Source organism: Grus americana, chromosome 2 (assembly GCF_028858705.1).
Source record: "Grus americana isolate bGruAme1 chromosome 2, bGruAme1.mat, whole genome shotgun sequence".
Lineage (NCBI taxonomy): Eukaryota > Metazoa > Chordata > Aves > Gruiformes > Gruidae > Grus > Grus americana.
Window position 1 is genome coordinate 6,314,076 of NC_072853.1, and position 24,556 is coordinate 6,338,631.

General features: G+C 43.1%; 1 protein-coding gene across 1 annotated transcript in view; it reads left to right on the forward strand.

Moving 5' to 3' along the window:
* FAM135B (family with sequence similarity 135 member B) overlaps window positions 1–24,556 on the forward strand; it is a 211,968-nt gene that overhangs the window by 85,220 nt on the left and 102,192 nt on the right. The window contains exon 3 of the mRNA XM_054818307.1: window positions 17,692–17,771. Coding sequence (XP_054674282.1) covers window positions 17,692–17,771 — 80 coding nt within the window. The remainder of the gene's footprint in view (window positions 1–17,691; window positions 17,772–24,556) is intronic.

Genomic DNA, 24,556 nt, shown 5'->3' on the forward strand with positions numbered 1-24,556 from the left:
CACAGCCGGTTCCAGCCGGTCCCAGCCGGCTCCAACGGCCCCAGCGCAGGACACAGCTGAGCCCCTCAGCCAAGCTGGGGGCGCCAGGGGGAAAACAGGTTTCAGCAAGGGCCAAAGGCGGCACAGGCAGAGGAGGAGGAAGCCAAGGAGGGAGCAGCAGCAGAGGGACCCCAAGGCCGGAGGAGGAGGAGGAGGAGGAGGAGGAGGAGGAGGAGGAGGAGGAGGAGGAGGAGGAGGAGGAGGAGGAGGAGGAGGAGTAGGAGGAGGGCAGGAGGTGCTGCAGGCCTGGAGCAGGGATCCCCTGCAGCCCTGGAGAGACTCCGCTGGAGCAGAGACCCAGCCTGGAGCCCGGGGAGGGCCCCACGCCGCAGCAGGGGGGTATTTCCTGCAGGAGCTGCGGCCGTGGAGAGCCCAGGCGGGAGCAGGTTGTCCCTGAAGGACTGCAGCCCGGGGAAGGGCCGGTGCTGGAGCAGGGAGATGTGTGAGGAGGGAGGAGCGGCCGAGGGGGGCTGGGTTGGACCGACTGCAACCCTCATTCCCGGTGCCACTTGGCAGGGGCAAGGAGGTAGAGGAGCTGGGAATGAAGGAATGAGGTTCAGATTGGGGAAAAGATGAGAAAAGGAGTCGGGAGTAAAGGAGCGTGGCTGGCTGAGACTCAGCAAAAGGAGTTGATGGGGCAAAAGTGGTTTAATTTTTGTTTCTCAGCATCTGACTCTACTTTTAAATATCAGTAAATTAATTATCTCCAGATCAAGTCTGTTTTGCCTGTGATTGTAACTGGTAAGTGATCTCCCTGTCTTTATCTTGATCCAAGACCATTTTTGTCTTCTTTTCTCCCTGTCTTGTTGATGAGGAGCAGTGAGAGAGTGGCTGGGTGGGATCTGGCAGCTGTCCCAGGTCAACCCACAGCTCCTGGAATGTCCACCTTCAGGTGCACATTCTCTGACTGAAGCTGAATGATGCTGAAAGTCCTGTGGTTTTCCTGCATCTCTAACTGCAGGTTCTGCTGTGATATCTCCTAATTTTTACTGATCAAATTATCTTTATATTGTTCTAGTTGGTCTAATAAGGCTGCAATCTCTCTTTTGTCACAAGTGCTTCCTGTTCTGCCTCTAACTGTTCCTTTAGCACTTGATCAGAACTGCCTTCTGTAGGTATGCCATGCCTTGTATCATCCAATTTGAACTGTAGAGCAGACATCTGAATCAGGTTATTGTACTGTTGCTGTTGTAATCCTTCTTCATTTTGTTTTAATTCTGTTTCCACGTTCTTACTTTTTTGTAGTTGTTCTTCTAACTAACTTACAGTCTTTGAGACTTCAGTACCTCTCTTCTCCAGTTCTTGCATCGGTGCCACCAGTTTCTCTTATTTCTTTGTCACAAGCTGTAAATTCTTGATGGTTTTGTTCCTTCTCCAATAAAAACTTACTGTATTCATCCATCTTCTATTTTATTTTTGGTTGCAAAAATTCTGCCTCATATGCTCTAAGCATTCCAGAAGTCTTTGCTGTTACTCTAAGTTTTAACTGTTCTTCCGGTTCCTTAATTTCTTGCATCATATTAATTTTCTTTTCTATAGCTTATTTATCCATCAGTTGCCACTAGTTTTCAAGCTGGTTTTCAAGGACTGGAATTTGCTTGCTTAGATATACAGGCTCCAATAATTACTCAGCCCAGTCCTGGTTACTATGCAGTTGTTCTTCATGTTCCAGATCCTATTATTTTCTTCATTTGACAGGGCAAGTTCAAATGGTCCTTTCCTGCCTGACACTGAAGCTTTAATTTCTCCTTTGTTAAAAATTCCACTTCCCATCGTAGGAAGTATTTATAACAGGAGCCAAGGGGTTGCATGATTTCTGTTACGGTTTTGTGGCACATCACTTTCTTTTTATTGTCTTATGGAGTTGTACAGGATATGTGAAACTTCTCAAAAAAACTAATGCTTTGTTTGTACAAAAACTAAAAATTTTGTTCCACATTCAACTCATGAAACACTGAAAAGTGTCCACATTTCCTAGCTGTTGTTTGAGTGTTTTTTCCCTGACTCTGTACTGAGATCTTTAATATTTTAGAATAGGGAATGCTGCCCTTTTTTTGTGTGTTTTATTTCTTTATTTGTTACATGTATGACACAGTCATGTCTTAATCTGTGTTTACATTTCATAGGAGTGACCCTCATAAATAAGGCTATCTTCTGAATTAAGAATCTCATTTTGAGAAAAGCTGAACCATTGCAACCCCATTCTCTTTAACAGGAAAAGATCGAGTTGTAATGAGTTCTAGGAATCAAGCTCCAAGAGAGAACAGGATTAAATTCCGCTCTTAAACCCACCTGAGGCATTTTAGGTAATTGCTCTCAGAGTTCAAGGAGTGTCTGGATAACGCTTTTAGTCATATAGTTTAGTTTTAGGTAGTCCTGCTAGGAGCAGGGAGTTGGACTCGATGATCCTTATGGGTTCCTTCCAACTTGAGATATTCTATAATTCTGTGATTTGGATTCAAGGAACATACTCCCCCAAAAAACACCCAACAAGAAAAGTGTTTTCCACAGAAAACACTGAAACAGTGTCTTTGCACTGCTGAGATAAATTTCTGTTTTCTGACATTGTGTTGGGTTTGCGTGGCAAGGTTTTGGTAGCGGGGGGGCTACAGGGGTGGCTTCTGTGAGAAGCTGCTAGAAGCTTCCCCTGTGTCTGATAGAGCCAATGCCAGCCGGCTCTAAGACAGACCCGCTGCTGGCCGAGGCCAAGCCAATCAGCGCCTCTGTGATAACATATTTAAGAAGAAAAAAAAACAGTTAGAGAGAGCTTTTGCAGCCGGAGAGAGGAGTGAGAAGATGTAAGAAACTCTGCAGACACCAAGGTCAGTGCAGATGGAGGGGGAGGAAGAGCTCCAGGCGCCGGAGCAGAGATCCCCCTGCAGCCCGTGGTGAAGGCCATGGTGAGGCAGGCTGTCCCCCTGCAGCCCATGGAGGAAGGATGAGGGGGTGTAGAGATTCCACCTGCAGCCCGTGGAGGACCCCACGCCGGAGCAGGTGGAGGCACCTGAAGGAGGCTGTGGCCCGTGGGAAGCCCATGCTGGAGCAAGCTCGTGGCAGCACCTGTGGACCCGTGGAGAGAGGAGCCCACGCTGGAGCAGGTTTGCTGGCAGGACTTGTGACCCCGTGGTGGACCCACGCTGGAGCAGTTTGTTCCTGAAGGTCTGCACCCCGTGGGAGAGACCCATGCTGGAGCAGTTCATGAAGGACTGTAGCCTGTGGGAGAGACTCACGTTGGAGAAGTTCGTGAAGGACTGTCTCCCGTGGGAGGGACTCCATGCTGGAGCAGGGGAACGATGAGAGGAGTCCTCCCCCTGAGGATGAAGAAGCGGCAGAAACACCATGTGATGAACTGACTGTAACACCATTCCCCGTCCCCCTGTGCCGCTGAGGAGGTTGAAGCCGGGAGTGAAGTTGAGCCCGGGAAGATGGGAGGGGTGGTGGGAGGTGTTTTAAGATTTGATTTTATTTCTCATTCCTCTACTCTGTTTTGCTTAGTAATAAATTAGATGAATTCCCTCTCTAAGTTCGGTCTGTTTTGCTCATGACAACAATTAGTGAGTGATCTCTCCCTGTCCTTATCTCGACCCATAAGCTTATTGTTGTACTTTTTCTCCCCTTAGTGAAGGAGGGGAGTGATAGAGCGGCTCTGGTGGGTGCCTGGCCCCCAGCCAGGGTCAACCCACCACAGACATGTACCTTAAGAATTCAGCTGGACCAAGACAGAAATGCTGAATTCTCAGAATTTATGACGGGTGGCTGTTTTGTATTTCTCTCTGCTCTGGTACTGACTTGCCATCACTGGGCTCAGTTTTACACAGCTCTGCATTGCCCTTGGGAAGTGTGCTGGGTGCTATTGCCAAATGCTTCAACCTTGCACTGACTGATGCACCTGAGCAGAGTGGAGACCTGATGTGTTGGGTCAGTGATATGAAGCAGGGACTGTAACACCAAATTGCTATAGGGAGAAGAGGCGGCAGCAAATCTGAATTCCCTTTGGGTTCCTGTAAATGTCAGGCTTTGGTGGGAAGCACTTTCCAATTGCAGTGTGATAATATGGCTCCTCTCCTTTCCTTGTTCTGCCAGTCAGCCAGCAATGGCTGAAACTGAGCCAAATGATGGCAGATCAGTAGCAGAGCAATGGCTGGGTGGAATCATGGGCCAGGAGACCATCCTGAAATTGCCAGAGATAAAGGCATAGCCATGGGATAAAGCAACTTGACCTGTCTGCAGGATTTTCTTCCATCATAAAAAGTGTTCATCTCGTATGAGAGTTCCAGGTATTTGAACAGACCAATTTAGTGACAGCAGAATTCAGGGATCTGCTAGATGGGCTAAGTGGCATAACGTGTCCTGGGATCATGATTCAGTCCATGTCAGATAGCATTGCATCTCCACTTTGCTCATGTCCCCAAACTTACTTCCTTTGGAAACTAGTTCAGGGGCAACGGCTGGAAGATACTCAGGTTTTGTATTCATTTAGGATTAGACAATCGTCAGGCTGTGAATGAAGTGAAAATCTCTCCTTCATCTACTGGGTTAGACATACCCATTTTGCCCCCAATCAGTTTGTATTTCTGTTTCAGGGTCACTTCAGCTTTCAGTCTTCTGGGAGGTTCTGACAGAATATGAAGAGATTTATATACTTTTTAAAGCAGCAGCCTCTGAGAAGCCATTTCCTGGCTATCATTTTGTGCTGTCTCCTGTTTCCAGGAGTGGGATCCAAAACTTAACAAAATTTAGTATAAATAACCACTTCTCCAAAACTGTTTATCCATTTCAGTCTATAAACATTACAAAACCACTTTAGAACTCTCATGAGACACCATATCTGTCTTACTCCAGCTAAAAAGATGTAATATAAAAGTTTGAATTAAGAAAGAAAAAGAATGACCTTCAGAAATATTCAGCTCCTTTTATATCTATTAAATGATTGCTCTACAGTGCCTCTTGTTTGCACCCAGAAGACTTAAGGGTTACTTAACTCTCTGAGATTATCACAGTGTAAGATTTTTCAGGTGCTTCAATTAGAAGAGCACAAAATCTCTCGATCTCTTGTTGTTTGTATAATGTAAGAGCAGATTGAAAAAGGTTAGTACTTGACTGTGAGACTAAATTAAACTGTTTTCAAGGTTTCTTATTGCTTTCAAGACAAGGACATTAGTGCTCATACCCTTATTGGGCTCCTAATTTTTCTGCCCTTTCCTTTCCCTGTCTCTCTTTTCCAACAATAAAGCGCATTTCTTTCATTTCACTCTGCTGTTCACCATTCTACTGCCTACTCCTCTTCACCCCTACTTTACTATGCTGTCTGAAAGAGAAGTAAAGGGCAAACTGCTTTCAGAGTATGGATATGGGACCAAATAAAAGGCAGCATTGCTACCTTGGTGAGCATAAAAGGGCAAGAGCCCCTGAGGTGAGCATAAAAGGAGATGTAAAGAGTACTGGTTGGTGTAATTGTCAGAGAGCTGCAGGGATGCAGGGGCTGGAGCTTTTATGGCCTGTTGGGCTGCAAGTTTCTGCAGAGAAGAGATGATCTGATGAAAAGCTACGAGAAGCTAGAAATATAAAAATGATCAAGGTTGTGGCTTACCTGGATCCAAATGAAAGCCTTCCGTCAAAAGCACCAAGTGCCAAGTGTAGGCTCTGATTCACTAATGCACTGAAATGTGGGAGGTCTCCTGTTAACACTAGTGCTCATTTGCAAAAAGCTGTTTGTATCTTCTGTACATTGTACCCAGAGCACTCAGCTCTTGAGAGTTCCCAGCCTTATATCCTGGACTTAAACTGTATCTACCTGTGTTTGATCCTGGCACATGCTGAGCACCTTCAGAAGATGCTGAGAACCCTCGCCTACTGCTTGCTTGGGTGAGAATGAATCATGCCAACTACCTTTTGGGTCTGCAGAACTGGACAGCGTTTGTTGTTAAAACAGGATTTTCTGTCAGAATAAAAAATAATAAAAAAAAAAGACTGCCATACATTTAGAGTTGACCAGTTTCCTCTTATGGAATGCACAATTCCCTTTGCCATGCTTCCTTGTGTCTGCATGCTACAGCCTCCTTACAGGTGAGAAGTTTGCTTTCAGTAGACCCACTATGCCTTCTAGCTAGAGACAAGGGCTACATTGCTTACTGTACTGCAAGGAGGTTATGGATTGCCCTCCTCTTTCCCTATTAATTTTAGCCCTACCCTCATCAAAAGTTAAAGAGCCCGAGAATAAATCTGGGGCGAGAATCGTAGAAACTTGATGTGATAAATGGCTGTGGAGTCTGGATTGGAGCGCCACAGTCGTGTTTGACTAACCCGCTGTCGTGCCTTGGCGCACCAGCTCTGGGCATCGCAGAGGAAGCTGCCAGACAGATCTGTCACCTTGTTCAATGTTTGTGTAAAACTGAGCATGGAGGGCTGAGGAAATCCTTCCTCTTGCCACCTCCAATGGCTTCCAAATTGAGGGGAAGGTTCCCCGGGCTGTCCAAGGTGTTCGTCCTACTGCCAAAAATATGGGAAGGGAATGCTGATGGTGGGAATGGTGATGGCTGCTGTGAACAACCACCTACCACCTACTGGGACATCCTGCGCCAAACACTCTCACACCTTTTTTCTAAGGTTCTTCTATACCCTTCCTGTGGTAGAGCTAGGTCAGAAATACTTCCTGAAATAGCATTTAATTTAGAAAGTGTCTGGATCAATGTTTGCAGGTGTGTGTAGATTCTCAGGAAACATCACACAAATGAAATGTTTTGAAATAAGCTCACAATTTAGTTTCAAAGTTTACATTTGAGTTTTATGCTTTTTTTGATCACTACAGAATACAACAGAATAGGAATAATTTTCCATTTTTTAAATTTAATAGTGCATTTAAAATAACTAAGAAGAACTTTATGCTAGTTCTACCTTGTATATTTTTCTGAGTCAGTTTACTTCCAGTTCCTGTAACAATGGAGTTTGAGATCAAAATGTTCCTGATTCTACGTGAATCTTTGTGGCATAGTGACAAACTCTTTGGTTGCAAAATGAAATATTCTGCCCTTGTATGTAAATAAAAATATTTTTGTAACCGGAAACATTGTGTATGTGTGGTGGGTTAATGATATCTAAGGACCAAACTCCCACCCAGCTACCCACTCACTCCTCCTCCTCAACAGAACAGGGGGAGAAAATAGGATGAAAAAGCTCATGGATTGAGATAAAGACTGGGAGATCATTTACCAGTTATCATTGCGGGCAAAACAGCCTGAATTTTGGGAATATTCATTTAATTTATTGCTAATTATAATACATTTCGGTAGTAAGAAACAACACCTCCTCCCCACCCTTTCCCAGGCCTTTGACTTGGGTGTGAGTGAAAGGAGGAACAAGAAAGAATGGTGTCTCCTTCCCCCTCACCTTTCCCATTCCCACCTTCACCCCCTCACCCCCGAGTCTTCTCTCCCCGAGGGGTGCAGGGGTGGGGATGGGGGTTGCGGTGGGTGCACCCCAGCCCCTCTCGGCCACTTCTCCCTCATCACACGTCTCCCTGCTCCAGCACGGGCCCTTCCCCGGGCTGCAGTCCTTCAGGGACAACCTGCTCCCGCCTGGGCTCTCCACGGCCGCAGCTCCTGCAGGAAATACCCCCCTGCTGCGGCGTGGGGCCCTCCCTGGGCTGCAGGCTGGGTCTCTGCTCCAGCGGAGTCTCTCCAGGGCTGCAGGGGATCCCTGCTCCAGGCCTGCAGCACCTCCTGCCCTCCTCCTCCTCCGGCCTCGGGGTCCCTCTGCTGCTGCTCCCTCCTTGGCTTCCTCCTCCTCTGCCTGTGTCACCTTTGGCCCTTGCTGAAACCTGTTTTCCCCCCGGCACCCCCAGCTTGGCTGAGGGGCTCAGCTGTGTCCTGTGCTGGGGCCGTTGGAGCCAGCTGGGACCGGCACGGGGCATCCCCGGCCTCTCCCCACACAGGCCGCCCTGCAGCCCCCACTGTCGACACCTGGGGATGGACACCTAATCCATTATTAAGACTTAAAAATGAGCTGTATCAGTGATCCATATATGTTCTACAAGCCTTGTTCTGTACTGATACGTGTTTTTCCAGTCAGCACCATCCACAGCCACTATGAGCTTTGTGCTGTTACAGTCTGGAGGGTGATCATGAAGGGAAAACTTGCTAACAAACTGCTGTTGTGGAGATGGTTGTCACCTACTGACACTGGCTGTTCTTTAGCATTAAGTTTGTCTGAAACCTTTTGTGGTCATATTATAGGCCTTATGCACATGGCTACTGCACTCTGTGCTTGCTTATATAGCAATGTGATAATTTTTCTGATATGGAGCATAGTCTAATTTATCTGTCTGTCTTCAGTGTTAGGTATAAAATTATCACCTTTTCCCATGTGCTCCTGTTTGAATAGCCAAAGAACCCACCAAAACATTTCTATACAAAATAGACAGTAAAGGAACAGGGGATGGATTCATATAGTGCAGTTTATAAACCTGAAATATTATTGACTCTGTCAGATATGTAACCTAAAGCAGTATCGACACACGCAAGGAAAATCCTCCGTTGTTTGATGCAAAGTTACAGAATTTTTTATGGCTATACCTCTGATTTTCTCATTGAAGAGAAAGGAGAAATAAACAGTGGTCTGGTTGCCTCCTTTACCCAGGCTTTCTCCCTGTACATTCAAGACAGATACTGCTTTTCACTTTTCACTTTTTCAACATGAAGCTAACTGAATGGGAGGCTTTTTTTTAAAAAAAGTTTCAGCCACCAATGTCTGTATAGGAAATAATTGTTTGATTGGTTGATTATTGATCATAGATGTTCCCTCTGTCCTGTATAAACTTCTGGAATACGTAGCAGGTAGCTCTCAGATGGTAACACACTTGGGAATCCTCTTCTGGGGATGATCAGTGCAGGACAATAACATCTGTTAATGTTTCCACAGAGGGAATGTGTTTTTTCCAGCTGAAAACCCTGAGTTCAAACTTTCCTTATGGCCAATGAAGTTACATATTGCGTAGAGATTTGAGGTCTCTTCTCACGCTGTTTTCATGAAGAAAACTGTCTTTCTCCTTGCCTGCAAGGCTTTTCCTCATTGACTTACAAACCAGTGTTCTGCCTAGGGTCCCCGGCAGCAGTGATTCAACAGAGATGTTTTGCTGACAGGGGCTGCTGGAGGGAAACTCCCACACCGGTCAGAGGAGCAGCAGAAACTGCAGGCTGACTGAGTGGCCTCAGCATACAGGTGGTTTGTTTGCAGTATGTATTGGATTAAGGGTTGTTTATTAAAATGTAGCCTGACTTGGGATGAAATTTTAAGCCTTGGAGCTGGTCAAGTATAATTGAAAGGTGGAAGCTATGCAGTTTTGAACTTGTCTGGCTCCTATGGCAGTGTTACTGAGCCAATCTTTTTTATTTCCGTGCTGCAGGAACAATCAGGGAGGAGCAGATTGGTCTGTCAGGGCTCCTGGTGGCAGTGATCTGGTTTAGTAGTGTGCATCAATATTACCCAACAAATTGCCTCAAACTACTCATCCCTTCTTAACCTAGGCTCTACAATGCCATTACCAGCCAATGGCAGGGGAAGAAAAGCAGGCAGCAGCTTGTGGCACTAGGTGAGAGCTGAGACGCTCTGGCATTGATCTGAGAGAAGAAAACAAGGGAAGGATGGATTCCAAAGTGTCAGTAACAGGATTGGTACCAGCCTGCTCCCTTGACGTGTCCCTCTGTTGTTTTTAATGTAAATCCTTTGGGATTAGGTACTGCCTTGTGCTATGGTTAGATCACTAGAAGTGGCATGATGAGTTATCTGGAACAGAAATGTTTTATTCTCCTAAAATTAATTATTTTCTCTGTGCATTTGAGTGCAATGTAAAAATTAAAACCCAGAAAAATCCCAACCCTCTGCACCCTGCTTGATCACTGAGTGAGCATTTAACATCTGAGAGTGATCTTGGTGCTCCTGAGAGGAGGTCTGACCACCGCAGTGCTGAGAGACTGAAAGGTGGAAGTGGAGGGCAAGGGAGGCAGTGTCACCCAGCACATCTGTTAGTGGAGTCAGGCTCCCAAGGGAGGCTTTAACATCATCGCCCTAGATGAGTCAGTACAAGTCATCAGGGACCAATGCATGTCCAGGCACAGGAAAACAAAGTTAATATTCAAATTATCTGTTTCATTTTAAAGATGAATAATTCACAAATGGCCAGTGAAGGTGGTGATGGCCTATGGCAGGTGGGTTGGAACTAGATGATCTTTAAGGTCCCTTCCAACCCAAACCGTTCTGTGATTCTATGATTCTAAATTCATTGCTACTAGGGTGACCTACTCAGGCTATCTTGCAGGAGAGAAGGGGCTTGGACTGGTATGCACTGCCCGTGTAAACAATATTGGTCTTGCAAATAAGAAGGATTCATGTCCTATCATTAGGAAATTTACCAAACTTCCCCCAAAAGTAAATAGGTTTGGTTTTTGTTCGGGGTTGGTTGTTTTTTTTTTTCTCATTCCTGCTTCTGTTAGGGGGTTGTTTCACAGTCTTGCTCCTTTGCCAGCTACATCTTCTTATTTCTAAATTTCATTTATTCATGGGCAGTTTATATGTGGTTTTTCTGCTGCCAATGTTTTACTTTCTTGTACCTCACTCTTCTTCTTGCTTCCTGATGTTTTTCCTCCCAGTATATTTATAGATGGAGAGGGAATCTGATTGCTCTGTGTTTTGCTGAGTTAAGTGTGCCAAGTTCCTTTAGTTCTTTTCTTAAAATCAGCTTGCTGTTTCCTGATCTTCCCTTCACAGCGCCTGTTGCACATTAGCTGGCGATTTTCCATGGTCTCCTTACTTACTAAAGTCTAAATAAGCATTTTTGCACTGCTTTTGTCTTAAAAAAAACCAAAACCAAAACCCCCCAAAACCCGCAAAACCCCAAACAAACCCTCCTCCAAAAAAACACCCAAACCAAAACCAAGCCACATACCAGCTGTTTACTCAAAGAAAGATACTACGTAGCCTAACTCTAATGGGCCAGAGTTAGCCTAATTGCAGTAAAACAGAAATTGCAATTTGTCATTTATTTCCTAATTATTCTTTCCTTCAAAATCTCCCGTAAAGCCTTATGTATTTCTGGGGACACACTCAGGGACCCATAGTGATGACTAGTTCAGCCGCTTTGCAAAATGACTGTTTAGCTTCTGCTCATCACCATGCTTCTGTACCATTATTGATTTCTTGGTTTCGTTGTAAACCTGTCTTACTGAGTGTCCAGTTCACATGTGTCCCATCCCACTCGGTGGGTTAGGGTGAGGTTAACTTTTTAATTCTCTGCGTGGTAATCAGGAGTATCAACAATTACTTTAGAGGTTCAAACAAATCACAAATTTACTTAAAACTCAGCAGAACTACAAAAGATAGTGGCTTGGCAAAAGTTATAACAATACTTAGCAGAACTACGAAAGGTAATGGCTTAGCAAAATTTGTGATGATATTCTCCTAATGTGCCAAAAATGAAGTTAAAGAGAGTGATAGAGAGGAAAAGAAAGAGAGAAAGAAAGAGAGAGAGAGGGAAAAATATCACCACCCTTGGATCCAGTGATGTTCTCTGCTCATAGTTGTAGTCCTCAGGTGGTGGGCGCGCACCTAAAACTTGTGTTTCCCGTTTTTATAACCCAAAAGGCACCCCATAGGTGGGGGTCTGTCATCACTGAGCAGGTGCCGTATGTGCTCAGGAATGTGCCAGAAATGAGTCGGTGGGTTGTGGGGGTCTTGGGGGTCTCACTGTCCCCTCCCTTCAGGGTTGACTGAACGATGGCCTTTCACAGGCACACATGCACAGGACACAGATGTTTTTTTGTCTACATATTTCAGGAATAGGGGAATGGACTCACAAGAAGGTATCCTGCCTCTGCAGGTTTTGTCCTTGGTTGAGATGGATGTCTGCCACATTCCCTCGTTATCAGTTTATCCCTGCTTGAGTCAGGACGGATGTTTGCAACATTCGCTTGTTATCAGAGCCTTACAACATGCCACTTCTACCAAGGTTCTCCAGCTTCATCCTCACTCAGCATGCTGACCTCTTTGATTTTGGCACCTTGGCTGTGATCTTTTTCAAAGCTTTGTACTCTTTCCCCTTAGCCTTCCTTTCTGTGCTCTTCATTAAAAAAAAGTAAAGAGGAGCGCAAAATAGCTTGTTACTTTCATAGAATCATGGAATGGTTTGGGTTGGAAGGGATCTTCGAAGATCATCTAGTTCCAACCCTCTGCATGGGCAGGGACACCCTCCACTAAATCAGGTTGCCCAAAACCCCATCCAACCTGGCCTTGAACACTTCCAGGGAGGGGGCGTCCACAACCTCTCTGGGCAACCTGTTCCAGTGCCTCACCACCCTCAAAGTAAAGACTTTTTTTCCTGATATCTAGAGAAGCCACATCTGTGCAATTGCCTCCACCCAGATAGCAGCCAGCCCTCAAGCATGTGCTGCCAGTGTCCACACAGCAAATGGTCCACTCGAGTAAGAACAGCTCATGCAGACTCTAGGAGAGCACAGGCCACTGAACTGATCTCTCTTTTACTTGGGTGGATTGGAAGACGCTGGTGAGGATGAGCAGGCCACTTCGTGATGAGAGTATTCAGAGCCAGCTGGAGATGATTTGCTTCATTCTGTGGAAAACCAGGAACACAGTATGGTCAGCTGCACCTGTTGCTTCTCAGCATGATTTATGCCATTTCTAGTTCAGACAGTACCTCACTGTAATAGAGTGAGCGGTCTTAGCATGTCGAAACCATTTTCCACCTACTGTCCTGTGTGGATTTTTGTAGAAGTACTGACAAAAAGACTGTTTTATTTGTTATTTGTGCTCAGTTTAGCATGGTTCTGTTTTACATCTTGGTCTCACTATTACTTGTACTGGCACGACCAAGAGGGGTGTAGGGCAGTGGGGTGGGGAAGCGGAGATGTTTATCTTTGTTTGCTGCTGAAGAGAATGTATGTGACTCAGCATCTTGCAGTGGCCTATATTTTGATCAGGAAAATTGTCCTCACAATGCACAAACTATTGTGAAGTAACATCCAGCTTCACAGTGTGGGAGCAGGAACTTTCATTTTTATGTTTTTGCTTAGGCATAAAGTCACTGTTTGACACTTCCTCCCTGCCTGCAAAGCCTCAGAGGAAGCTCTAAGGAGGAATGGATAATATTTGCCTGTCTTATGATTTAAATATTGATATGTGGCTTAAAAATAGAAAAAAAAACAGGTAATGGGGTTTATTCAGTTTCCTGTATGGAGGTTGTTTATTTTAACTGGACAACGAGAGGTCTGGTTAAACTCAAATGAGGATGTCTCTACCTTTTTCTGGCCACCCAAGGTGAAGCTGTTCTTTGCTCATATTCTGCTTGTGATATTTATAACTTCCTTTGGAGCCGCTGTTAATGTTTTATCTGAAACTTTCATTGAAAAATGACTTGTTCTCAAAGATTTTCAGGGAAATGATTCAATTTTAAAAGGAATAAACTGATAAATTGTGAGCATTTCTATTTCTATTTAATTTTTAATGTAATCTTTGGGTTTGAGCCTTTAACACTTTCACTGCCCTGTGTGTTAATTCCCATGGATGTCACTGGGGTGTTGGGGAACTTTTTGGAATTTGAGGTCCTCTATATCATTGTCCTTCTCTGCCATTAATCTTATTGACAAACAGTGTCACTACATTGATGTGCAAGACATTGCAATACACACGTGTACAATTGCACAAATCTTGAAACAGCAGGATATTGAGAGTTCTCTTGTGTCTTCTGGGCATAGGACCATTCTGTAAAGTTTTTCTTTAGGAAGAATGTATCTAATTCCATGATGGTTTATACTGAAATTGATTTATGCCATTGCAGTATCAAGGCCAGACCTTTTGGCATCAGGTGCCAAACAATCTACAATAAGTTGTTTATTAGTAACTGAGTAGTGTAATTCTTTTTATAAAGAATGAAAACATGTTTGGTTGCTTGTAAAATATGAGTCACATTTTGGGGTGCATTCCTTAGTACTGCAGACCTTACTAGTCTTCAGATTCTCCTTATATCTGGACCATTAACCTTAGAGTTTAACCTTAATATGAGAATTCCTTAGGTTTCTATGACTTTTCTATGTAGCTTTCTTTTTGGGAAGTTAAACTTGATGGGTACACAGGATGATGTCTATTTATGACTTCTAGAATATCTCTGACATTCAAATGAATTTGCCAAAATGAAGGGGATGAGCAGGGAAAGGTTAAAATAAGATGAAGACCTAGCTCCTGTATGTCGTTACACCTAGACCATTTTGCAAAGGCAATAATAAAGGGTGGAAATAACCTTGTTATGAAGTCACCAGTATTGAGATATCTTCACATGTTTTTCATAGAATCATAGAATCATAGAATGGTTTGGGTTGGAAGGGACCTTAAAGATCATCTAGTTCCACCCCCCCTGCTACAGGCAGGGACAACCTCCACTAGACCAGGTTGCCCAAAGCCCCATCCAACCTGGCCTTAAACGCTTCCAGGGATGGGGCATCCACAACCTCTCTGGGCAACCTGTTCCAGTGCCTCACCACCCTCACAGTGAAGAATTTCTTCCTAACATCTAATCTAAACTGACCCTCCTTCAGCTTAAACCCATTACCCCTTGTCCTGTCACTGCACTCCCTGATAAACAGTCCCTCACCATCTTTCCTGTAGGCCCCTTCAGGTACTGGTAAGCCGCAATTAGATCTCCCCGGAGCCTTCTCTTCTCCAGGCTGAACAACCCCAGCTCTCTCAGCCTTTCCTCACAGGACAGGTGCTCCATCTCTCTGATCAACATCATGGCCCTCCTCTGGACTCGCTCCAACAGCTCCATGTCTCTCCTGTACTGGGTCCCCAGAGCTGGATGCAGTACTCCAGGTGGGGTCTCACAAGAGCAGAGTAGAGGGGCAGGGTCACCTCCCTCGACCTGCTGGTCACAACTCTTTTGATGCAGCCCAAGACACGGTTGTCTTTCTGGGCTGCAAGCGCATACTGCCAGCTCATGTTGAGCTCATCAATCAATAACCCGAGTCCTTCTCCTCAGGGCTGCAGTATTTTGATGTCCGAGGCTATATTGTAGTCAGCAGTTCTAGTCTGGACAATGAGTGAAGCCAAGGTCTGCCCAGCATCCTGTCTTAGAACCAGAATGTCTCCAGGTCTACTGAGAGTTTTGACTACGTGGTTATTGAACCTGGCAGCTTTGGTACCTCTGTATAGTCTCCCCAGCTTTAGGTGACTTAATCTGGAGCACCAGTCAAGCCACTGGAAATGAATTTCCTAATGAAAGTATCGAGGGCTGCTTGAGATGCTTCTGAACGTGAAACACATGATGAGGGGAGGCAGAGATTATCACAGTGTGGCAGTAGGTAGCCAGTTGGCTATTGCCTGAAGGGACTGCAGCCTGTGAAAGGGTCCACATTGGAGCAGGGAATGTGTGAGGAGGGCAGAGTGGCAGAGAGTCACTGTCATGGACTGACTGTAACTCCCATCCCCATCCCCCTGTGCTGCTTGGGAGGAGAGGAGTCAGAAAAAGTGAAGCTGAGCCTGGAAAGAAGGGGGTGGGATGGGAGGAGGTATTGGTTTAATGTTTGGTTTTGTTTCTTACTACTCAATTGTGAATAAATTAAATTAATTTTCACCCAAGTTGAGTCTGTTTTGCCTGTAACAGTAACTGGTAAATGATCTCCCTGTCTTTATCTCATCCTATTTTAATCCTATTTTCTCCCACTGTCCTGTTGATCAGGGGGAGCGAGAGAGCATCTGGGTCACAATTTGGCCCTTAGCCAAGGATAAGCCACCACAAAAATCTAAAAGAGGTAGACAGACAGTTATAGGATGTTATTCTTAGGAAAAAGTCTCGTGGAATGGATATGTAGTAAAACATTAATATCTGCATACTGAGGAGTGTTCCATCACACTGCTGGGGCAATCCTCCTTTAATACCATGTTGCTGTTATTTGGAAACAATTAGACAGTATGGATAGTCCAAATAGGGTATTTTTGTTAGTTAAAAAATTGTATTGCATAGAATTGTGATGAAAATACAAAGGTTCTTAAGGAATAATTATTGCACTTGCTCTAGAAGAAATCAGAAGCAATAGCATTAATTAAAAACTCCTACCACAGTGCAAAGACAGTATAAGGGAGAGAAAGATCAGGCAGTTTAGATTTGGTTGCTGTTATTTTTAACTACATACTGTGTGTATCTAGAATCTGAGCTTCTTTTATTTTCTTTTTTTGAAAATTAAAATGTAAATGAAGAGTTTTAATTCCCAAGTTCTTGCCTAAAATAGATACCTAAAAATGTCAAAGGTCGTGCAGGAATTATATCCAGGTTCGCAAGGACCTGCCAGTTGGAGTAGGTAGGATAACGTGAGCTTTCAGCTGTGAAGGACCATGACACAACTGCCTCTGAGGTGTTTGTTGTTTGGGTTTTTTTTTTTCTATTTTCTCCCCATCAAACCCCTTTCTTCAACTTTTAATCTAGCAGAGGCAGATCTGATTTATCCACTATTAACCCTCTAGCAAAGATTTTATTGGTAAGCATAACCTGTATGAGCTGTTATTTATAGTGCAGTTCACAGAAAACTGGGGGGGGGTTAACTGTTCATTTCCACATACTGTTATACGCTTCTGAGAAAATAATTCTGCTAAGTGTCATCAAGTCTTTAGGTACTGGGTGGACCTTTACAGGTATAATTTAACCTTTATTTTTGTATTTAGAGGCTCAGACAAAAATCAGGCCAAAAAAATCTGCAAACACTTGTGAGATATGAGGAATTTATTAAAAAAATAGATCAAATAAAGCGTAGGAGGGAAAATGCAGAGAAAGTGGGATTGACACCAACATGGTGTTACAGCAGGTCAGTGGGAGATCTGCAAACAGGTGGAGTATCCTGAGCTACAGTGTAGTGTGTTAGTTACAGCACTGTACACTGTCTCTTATTGCTCATTCATGAAAGTGCTAATGAGGGAAGACTGGGATGAGGTTTGTTTCTCTTTTAGACTGAGCTCATATTTACAAACTTTCCGAAGTAACCTGCACCACGTGTAACTTAAGCTGGTGAAATGGCTGGTTTTCATTTTGGGTCTTTCTTCATCTAATATAGTGATCACCTATGGGATAGCAAATGACTAGAATACAGCTTGTTTAGATGTCATTAATGGTAACTTTTTCATGATATGGTAGCCTCAATATGGAACAGCAGAATGGTAATCACTGTATAAATTGAATTTTCCTAGGTGTGAGATTAGCACATTTGTTGTCTTTCCACAGAAGTTTCCTCTTTCTATATTTTGTATTAAATTTTTGTCACTCCTTGTCTGATCTCACTGCCTTTTATTGTAGATATTTCTCTATATCTCTTTTCCCTACAAGAAGCCAAGAGCTTTTCACAATCTTTCCTCATTAGTCACACGTTAGGACAGTGTGTCCACTCCGACTACTGTCAAATAAGAGGGACCTGATTAAAATCAGTATAAACCCACTTTAGTTAAAATTCCAAAGCAGATGAAAAGGCTCAGTATCTCTGAGCATGCGTGTTCTTTTGAGCACTTCTGTTTGAGTGTGGATGCCCAGGATGTGTTTGCACAGATTTTTAGATTGGTTCAAGTGATCACCTGTGTAACAGCATGTCATTTTAAATTCTTTCTCCTCAGGTATTACCAGATAAGAGCAGGACTGAAGATCCCATCCAGGATTCCCCATAGGCTGTTTGCTACGATTGCAGGACAGACAGGTAAGCAGGTCCTAGAGGGATGTGAGATGACTGGAGATGGAGTGGGATGGAGGAGGAGGATGTGTGTGGGGAACTGATGAAGTAAGGCTGTGAATTTCAAAGTATGATGTTGAATTTGGATCCAAACCTGAATTTCCCTAATAATCAGTTGATCTTCAGCTTTCTGCTCTGGTATGGGTTGTTACTGAGTTGGGCTTGGGTTTTAGTGCTTGTATCTGTTTCCTTGTTCAGCGCTGGATGTGTGCAATGGGGCTGGTTCAGACTGGGTCATGCTTAGAGGAGGTGGATGAAGAGCAGTCTTTGCCGTCGTGTGAAAAGAGCAGTGGAATGAAATTCTGCTGAGGCGGACAGGATTGGTCCAGGAGAGCACCAGGCAATCCAGGTGTTAGACACGTGTTTTTGGTTTGGTTGTGTTTTTTTTTTTTTTTTTTCCTGGACTTGCAAAAGCTGAGGAGCCTTATGAATTGTGCTGGGACTGAAAGAAGGGAAAACAAAATTGCATACTGGGGAAAAGCTGTGCATGTGAAGAGAATACTTTACAACCTGCCCTAAATGTGTGGGGAACATTGAGTGCTACATGTGATGCTGCAGAGGTAGGAGCATCTCAGTCAGTGTGGTACTGAGTGTTGATAGAAACCTGACCCAATCCACACCTAGGTTCAGGCTGGAGGAACTGGTGCAAGCTTGGATGCACAGTCCTTAGCATAAGGATATTCCCTGGCAGAGCAATGTCATACCATAGGATTGTTTCAGAGGTTTTTCTGTTAGATGTTTTCTGGGTGTATCTTCATTATTTGGACATTTCTGGTCAGACATCACAGTCTGGCACACCCGTTCATTTATTGCAACGTTATTATTACCAACACAGATCCTGTAACTGTGTGTGGAATTTAAACTGCCCTTTCCCTGTTGGGACTTTGTGTCAGAAAAGCAGAGGAAATTCTTACCATCTTATCTGCAAGCAGTCTCTCTAATATATGGCTTTCCTTGCTGACAATGGAAAGAGTTGGGTTACTATACTAAGTGATTTCTGGATGAATATTCAGAGAATCATAGAATGGTTTGGGTTGGAAGGGACCTCAAAGATCATCTAGTTCCAACCCCCCTGCCATGGGCAGGGACACCCTCCACCAGGGTTGCTCAAAGTCCCATTGTTTCAGTGTTAATGGCAGCTTGTAGAGAACAACTTATAGAGTCTTTTTGACTCAATATTGTGCATAGAAGACAGAAAAATGTGAGTGCAAGTTTAATGAGTTCCTAAGCTTGGATATCACATTTTGGGTTTTTTTTACTTTTTATGTTTGAAATATTCCAGTTTAACATTCTTTGTTTGGTTAAAGGTTCTCTTTTGTTTAAGTAAAAATGTTTCTTTTTTTTCAATTTGAAAGTCTGGTTCAATTAAATAGATACATTAAACCACAAAATTATTATACAAATTTGTATAAAATGAAAAAAGCTATATAAAAATATGAAGAAATCACCTCAATAAAAATTCACAAACTCAAAATCTGAGTAAAGAAATTGATATGGGACACAAACAAACAAATCTAGTCCAGGTTTGGCAAACCTTGTAGTGTGAATAATCCCCAAGGGAAAAAGAACACTATTTTTCATCACGTTCCAGTGCAGTTCACCCCTAGAGTATTCGGAATCCCCTTCGGTTCCTTTGGTCTCTGGAAATGTCCTCAATTTCCAGTAGTTTCTGGCATAGACAGTCTTGAACTTATGAAATACTCTCAGCATGAAGATATCTAGAATCTTACTTTCTAGGACAAAACCACCTCAACAACAAACAACAAACCCCACTATTCCTGTTCTTTATTAAGCCATAGATGGCTCTATTAGGAAAGAAACTCATCTATTTTATCTATTTATTTTTTATTCAGTTTAGTATTTTCTTCTGCCTGATACATCTTCAGTGTCACCTCTGCTCGAAACAATCCGTATAAAAACATGGGCAGGAGAGAGGCAAGGCAGGCAGTGTGGTTACAGGATTAGCAGCTGACTTTCATAGTACTAATGCAATCCAGACTGGAGTCTAATAGCTTTATAGGGCTAAGATCAAAACAGGGGGTATTTAAGCTGTTAAGGCTTTAAACAGTTTTTCCTTGGCTATCTTCACAAGTACTTCTTAATTGATTTCATAGGCCTGCAAGAGACCATCGTTTAATGGGACTGAACTTAAAGGCAAACAGGCTGTAATGTTCTTTTTGTTCTCATGCCACTGATCTCTCTCAGTATGGGGATAGCTGGGATAGGACTAATTCAATTTCTGTTCATGTTTCAATAAGAAACCTCCTATTAAAGTTGTATTACAACAAAACAAGGTTGTTATAAAATAGTGAATAAGCTCCTACCTTACAAAAAAGAATGAATACAAAATAGGTGGGATTCATGAGTTTGGTATAAAGGAAATATTTTTAATCTTTCCTTATCAGGTTCATAGCACCTATGTGAACTGGGAATATATTTTGAAAACAATTATGTAAATTTATAAAGTAAAATCTGTGAATATATACAGTAATAAAATGTATAAAATATGTAAATATATAACATAAATAAGAGGTAGTATTCCTTTTCCAGTGCATGTGGCCTTTTTTTTTTATTAAATTTTGCAGGATTTACAATAAAAACATAGGAACTGACAGTGTTAACAATGTTTGCTTCCCACTAGATGTTTTCAGCAACAGAGGCAAAAAAACCCCCCATAGTTTTCAAGAATTCAGCAGAAGGGAAGCTGAAGCCTGTATCAGGCATTCCCTTGGTGGTTGCCAACCAAATCTGAACAGCAAGGACTCTGTCCATGGTGCAGAACCGGCAGGAAGCCTTGACAACCTACTACATGGTCCATGCGTTGGTCGCAACCTGTCTGCAGTGTGGGAAGAGGATGGGCTACGTGCCTCAGTCAAAGCTGTGCTGGAGACCACTAGCCCCTTGTGGTTTGGTCACTTAGGTCATCAAGGCTGCAGATTAGCTTGTATTGGCTCAGGCTGTATGAACATAAATATGCCATGTAGTGTATATATATATATGCACATATATTTTTTTCATAAAAATATATACATTTCATTCACACTCCCAAGCATTTTCAGCAAGGTGGGTTTCCTTAAAGACAAGAGAAGACTGGTGGCCAACAACTTTTTCAGCAATGAAGAGGAGAGAGGGAACCAGCCTTGGTGTGCACAGTGTTTAGTTTCTCTCATGCAGGTTTCTAACCCCCATGAAAACTAGCTTCCTGTCTTTGAATAGATATCATGACTGATGAAGCCTGCTTTTGGCTTATAAAGAACAAATTATGCTCTCTGCTTGTTCTTGTGCAGCTCATAACAGCACATATTTCATTGGCCTCAGTATCAGTTCTGCAGAGCTGAGCTATTGCAGACATATGTTAAAGCTAAACTCTAGAAATGCTTTTCTGAGTGTGTTTAATGGGGCTTTTTCCTCTGATACTCTAGAGCAGCATTGTTAAAGTTGCCACGTGATGGTATCCACCTGCAGCATACAGTAGACTGAATCTGCATGACTCAAGGACAAACAGCCAAAGGAACCAGGAAAGTGAATATACCATCTCACAGTAGCACATTTGTATAGCTAGCTCCTTGGCTGAGGTGTGTTATGATCCACTAAGTGTCTTCCATAAGTTTTTAGGCTACCATATAAATTTTTGGACAACGATTCATAGAAGTTATGAATACACTGTCATCTGGTGATTTCCAGTCTATAGACACAAGATGAAAGACTGCAGGAGTTTATCTTAAAAGGATATATTCAAAACATTTCTGTTTTAAAGTTTACCCATAAGCACACAAGATCATTGGTCAAAACACTGGGACAAATAACACTGGTCAGAAACAGTTAGGACTAGCTGTTTTATCTTGATTTCCTGTACCACCTGAAAGAGACGAGAATGGTAGAGACCAGAACAGCATAGGTGATGATTACTTAAGGAAGATGGTATGCATGGGGTTAATCTTAGCAGCATTATTGCCTTCAAAGAATATGAGGGTGGATTACATTGTTGAAGATGTCAGCTAAGCCAAATCTCGGGAAAAGTGTAAATTTTAATTTCCTCTGCACTGTTTTGCAGTAGTCTACACACCACCTGGATGCATTACTGTTTTGAGAGAGAATTATTCTTTATTAGTGAAAATTGCACTCAGGTTTTTTTGTAAGTTCTGGGTTTAGACCCACTATACCTCATTCTTGTGTACTGCAATCATGGATTGTTGCTTGCCTATCAGTTTGCCTAGCTGTTCACCTTACAGACCAAGGACATTTTTTTGGTGGGTGAACATTAAGAATAAATTATTTGGCATGGCATATAACTAAAGAAATTACTTAGGACTTTGATTTGTGTCCTGATTTCCTTTGTTTCTCCCATCCAGAAGTACTACATTACTAATTTTCAAAACTTTTCATAGACAAATATTTTTGAAAACTTGGCCTGAAAATCTAATTGCAAGTAATACAAAGTATTTAATAAAATGTATTACTTGCCAGGCTAATCTTTATTAGATTGTGGTATTTTTCCACATAATTTTAGTCAATTAAATTGGGTTATTGTCTAAGACTGCAGAAAGCCAAAGACAGCCAAGAAATGTGATTCTTCATCTATCTCATATAAGACAAGGGAGATAACATGCAATATTTCTTCCAGACAAGTCAAGAAAAAGTAGCTTTGACTGCCATTACACATCAATTCATTTGATTGGTGATGTCAAGGTGTTTCATGTACACACAGTCTGATGCTTTCTCATAAAATGGAATATCTGGCATTAGGTGACAAGAAAAAATTAGCATGACTTAAATTGTGATGTGCAAAAAGTAAAGTAGGAGAGAGTATCAGAAAATGACGAACGCTGCTGTAATTGGTGTCTGCATTGTGCTATACTAGTTCACAATCACAGAATCATAGAATGGTGGAGGTTGGAAGGGACCTCTGGAGATCGTCTAGTCCAACGCCTCTGCTAAAGCAGGTTGCACAGGATCGCATCCAGGCGGGTTTTGAATATCTCCAGAGAAGGAGACTCCACAACCTCTCTGGGCATCCTGTTCCAGTGCTCTGTCACCCTCAAAGTGAAGAAGTTTTCCCTCATGTTCGGATGGAACTTCCTGTGTTCCACTTGTGCCCATTGCCCCTTGTCCTGTTGCTGGGCACCACTGAAAAGAATGTGGCCCCATTGTCTTGACAACCACTGTTTAGATACTTATAAGTGTTGATAAAAATCCCCTCTCATTCTTCTCCAGGCTAAACAGACCCAGCTGTCTCAGCCTTTCCTCATACGAGAGATGCTCCAGTCCCCTCATCATCTTCATAGCCCTCCACTGGACTCCCTTGTCTTTCTTGAACTGGGGAGCCCAGAACTGGACACAGTACACCAGATGCGGCCTCACAGGGCAGAGTAGAGGGGGAGGATAACCTCCCTCGACCTGCTGGCCACACTCTTCTTAGTGCACCCCAGGATATCATTGGCCTTCTTGGCCACCAGGGCATGTTGCTGGCTCATGGAGAGCTTGTTGCCCACCAGGATTCCCAGGTCCTTCTCCACAGTGCTACTTCCTAGCACGTCAACCCCTAACCTGTACTGGTGCTTGGGGTTATTTCTCTCTAGGTGCAGGACCCTACACTTGCCCTCGTTGAATTTCATATGGTTCCTCTTTGCCCAGTTCTCTAGTCTGTCCAGATCTTGCTGAATGGCAGCACAGCCTTCTGGTGTATTGGCCTCTTGTCTCAGTTTTGTATCATCAGCAAACTTGCTGAGGGTACACTCTGTCCTCTTGTCCAGGCCATTGAATATGTTGAATAAGACTGGACTCAGTACTGATCCCTGGGGCACATCACTAGCTACAGGCCTCCAACTAGACTCTGCACCACTTGTCACAACCCTGTGGGCTCTGCCATTCACCCAGTTCTCAATCCACCTCACTGACCACTCATCCAACTCACACTTCCTAATCTTATCTATGGGGATGTTATGGGAGACAGTATCAAAAGCCTTGCTGAAGTTGAGGTAGGCAACATCTACTGCTCTTCCCTCATCACGCAGCCAGTCATGCCATCATAGAAGGCTATCAGTTTGGTCAGGCATGATTTCCCCTTGATGAATCCATGTTGACCACCCCTGATAACCTTCTTTTCCTCAACGTGGTTAGAGATGACTCCCAGAATAAGCTGTTGCATCACCTTTCCAGGGATGAGGTGAGGCTGACTGGCCTGCAGTTTCGCAGGTCCTCCTTCTTGCCCTTTTTGAAGACCGGATCACCCACACTCAATGCCTTTTCCTATAAATGAAATGTTGATTTGTGACTACCTTACACCAAAGACCTAAGGGTTACTTATGTTCCTGATATGCTACTTAACTAAATGTTTGTGCCTGTTTTTAATAAACAATTAGTGATCCTAATATCTCAGAGAAGTTCCTGGCAAAGGAATTCTACTTTGATTATTAAAGAAAAACCTTTTCTTGTAAATGGCTTCTTAATGCAGTCAAAACAAGCATTTGCAGTTAGTTGCTCATTAGAGCAAGAAGAAACAGCACCATGGCTTGTGGAACAGTATGAAATTGCAGTCATTAGTTTCAATAATTTTTTGAAAGGTAATTTCTGCCTCCATTAAGTGAAGACAAGCTTACTGCTTTTGAAGCATGAGCAAAGGGAAGAGAGATTCATGTTTTAGAAAACACGGTTTTGTTTTCAAAGCTTGTTAAAATAATCTGAAAATAAATATGTATTTTATATACAAAGTATACCTGATAAATACAAATTATATCTAGAAGGGACCTTAC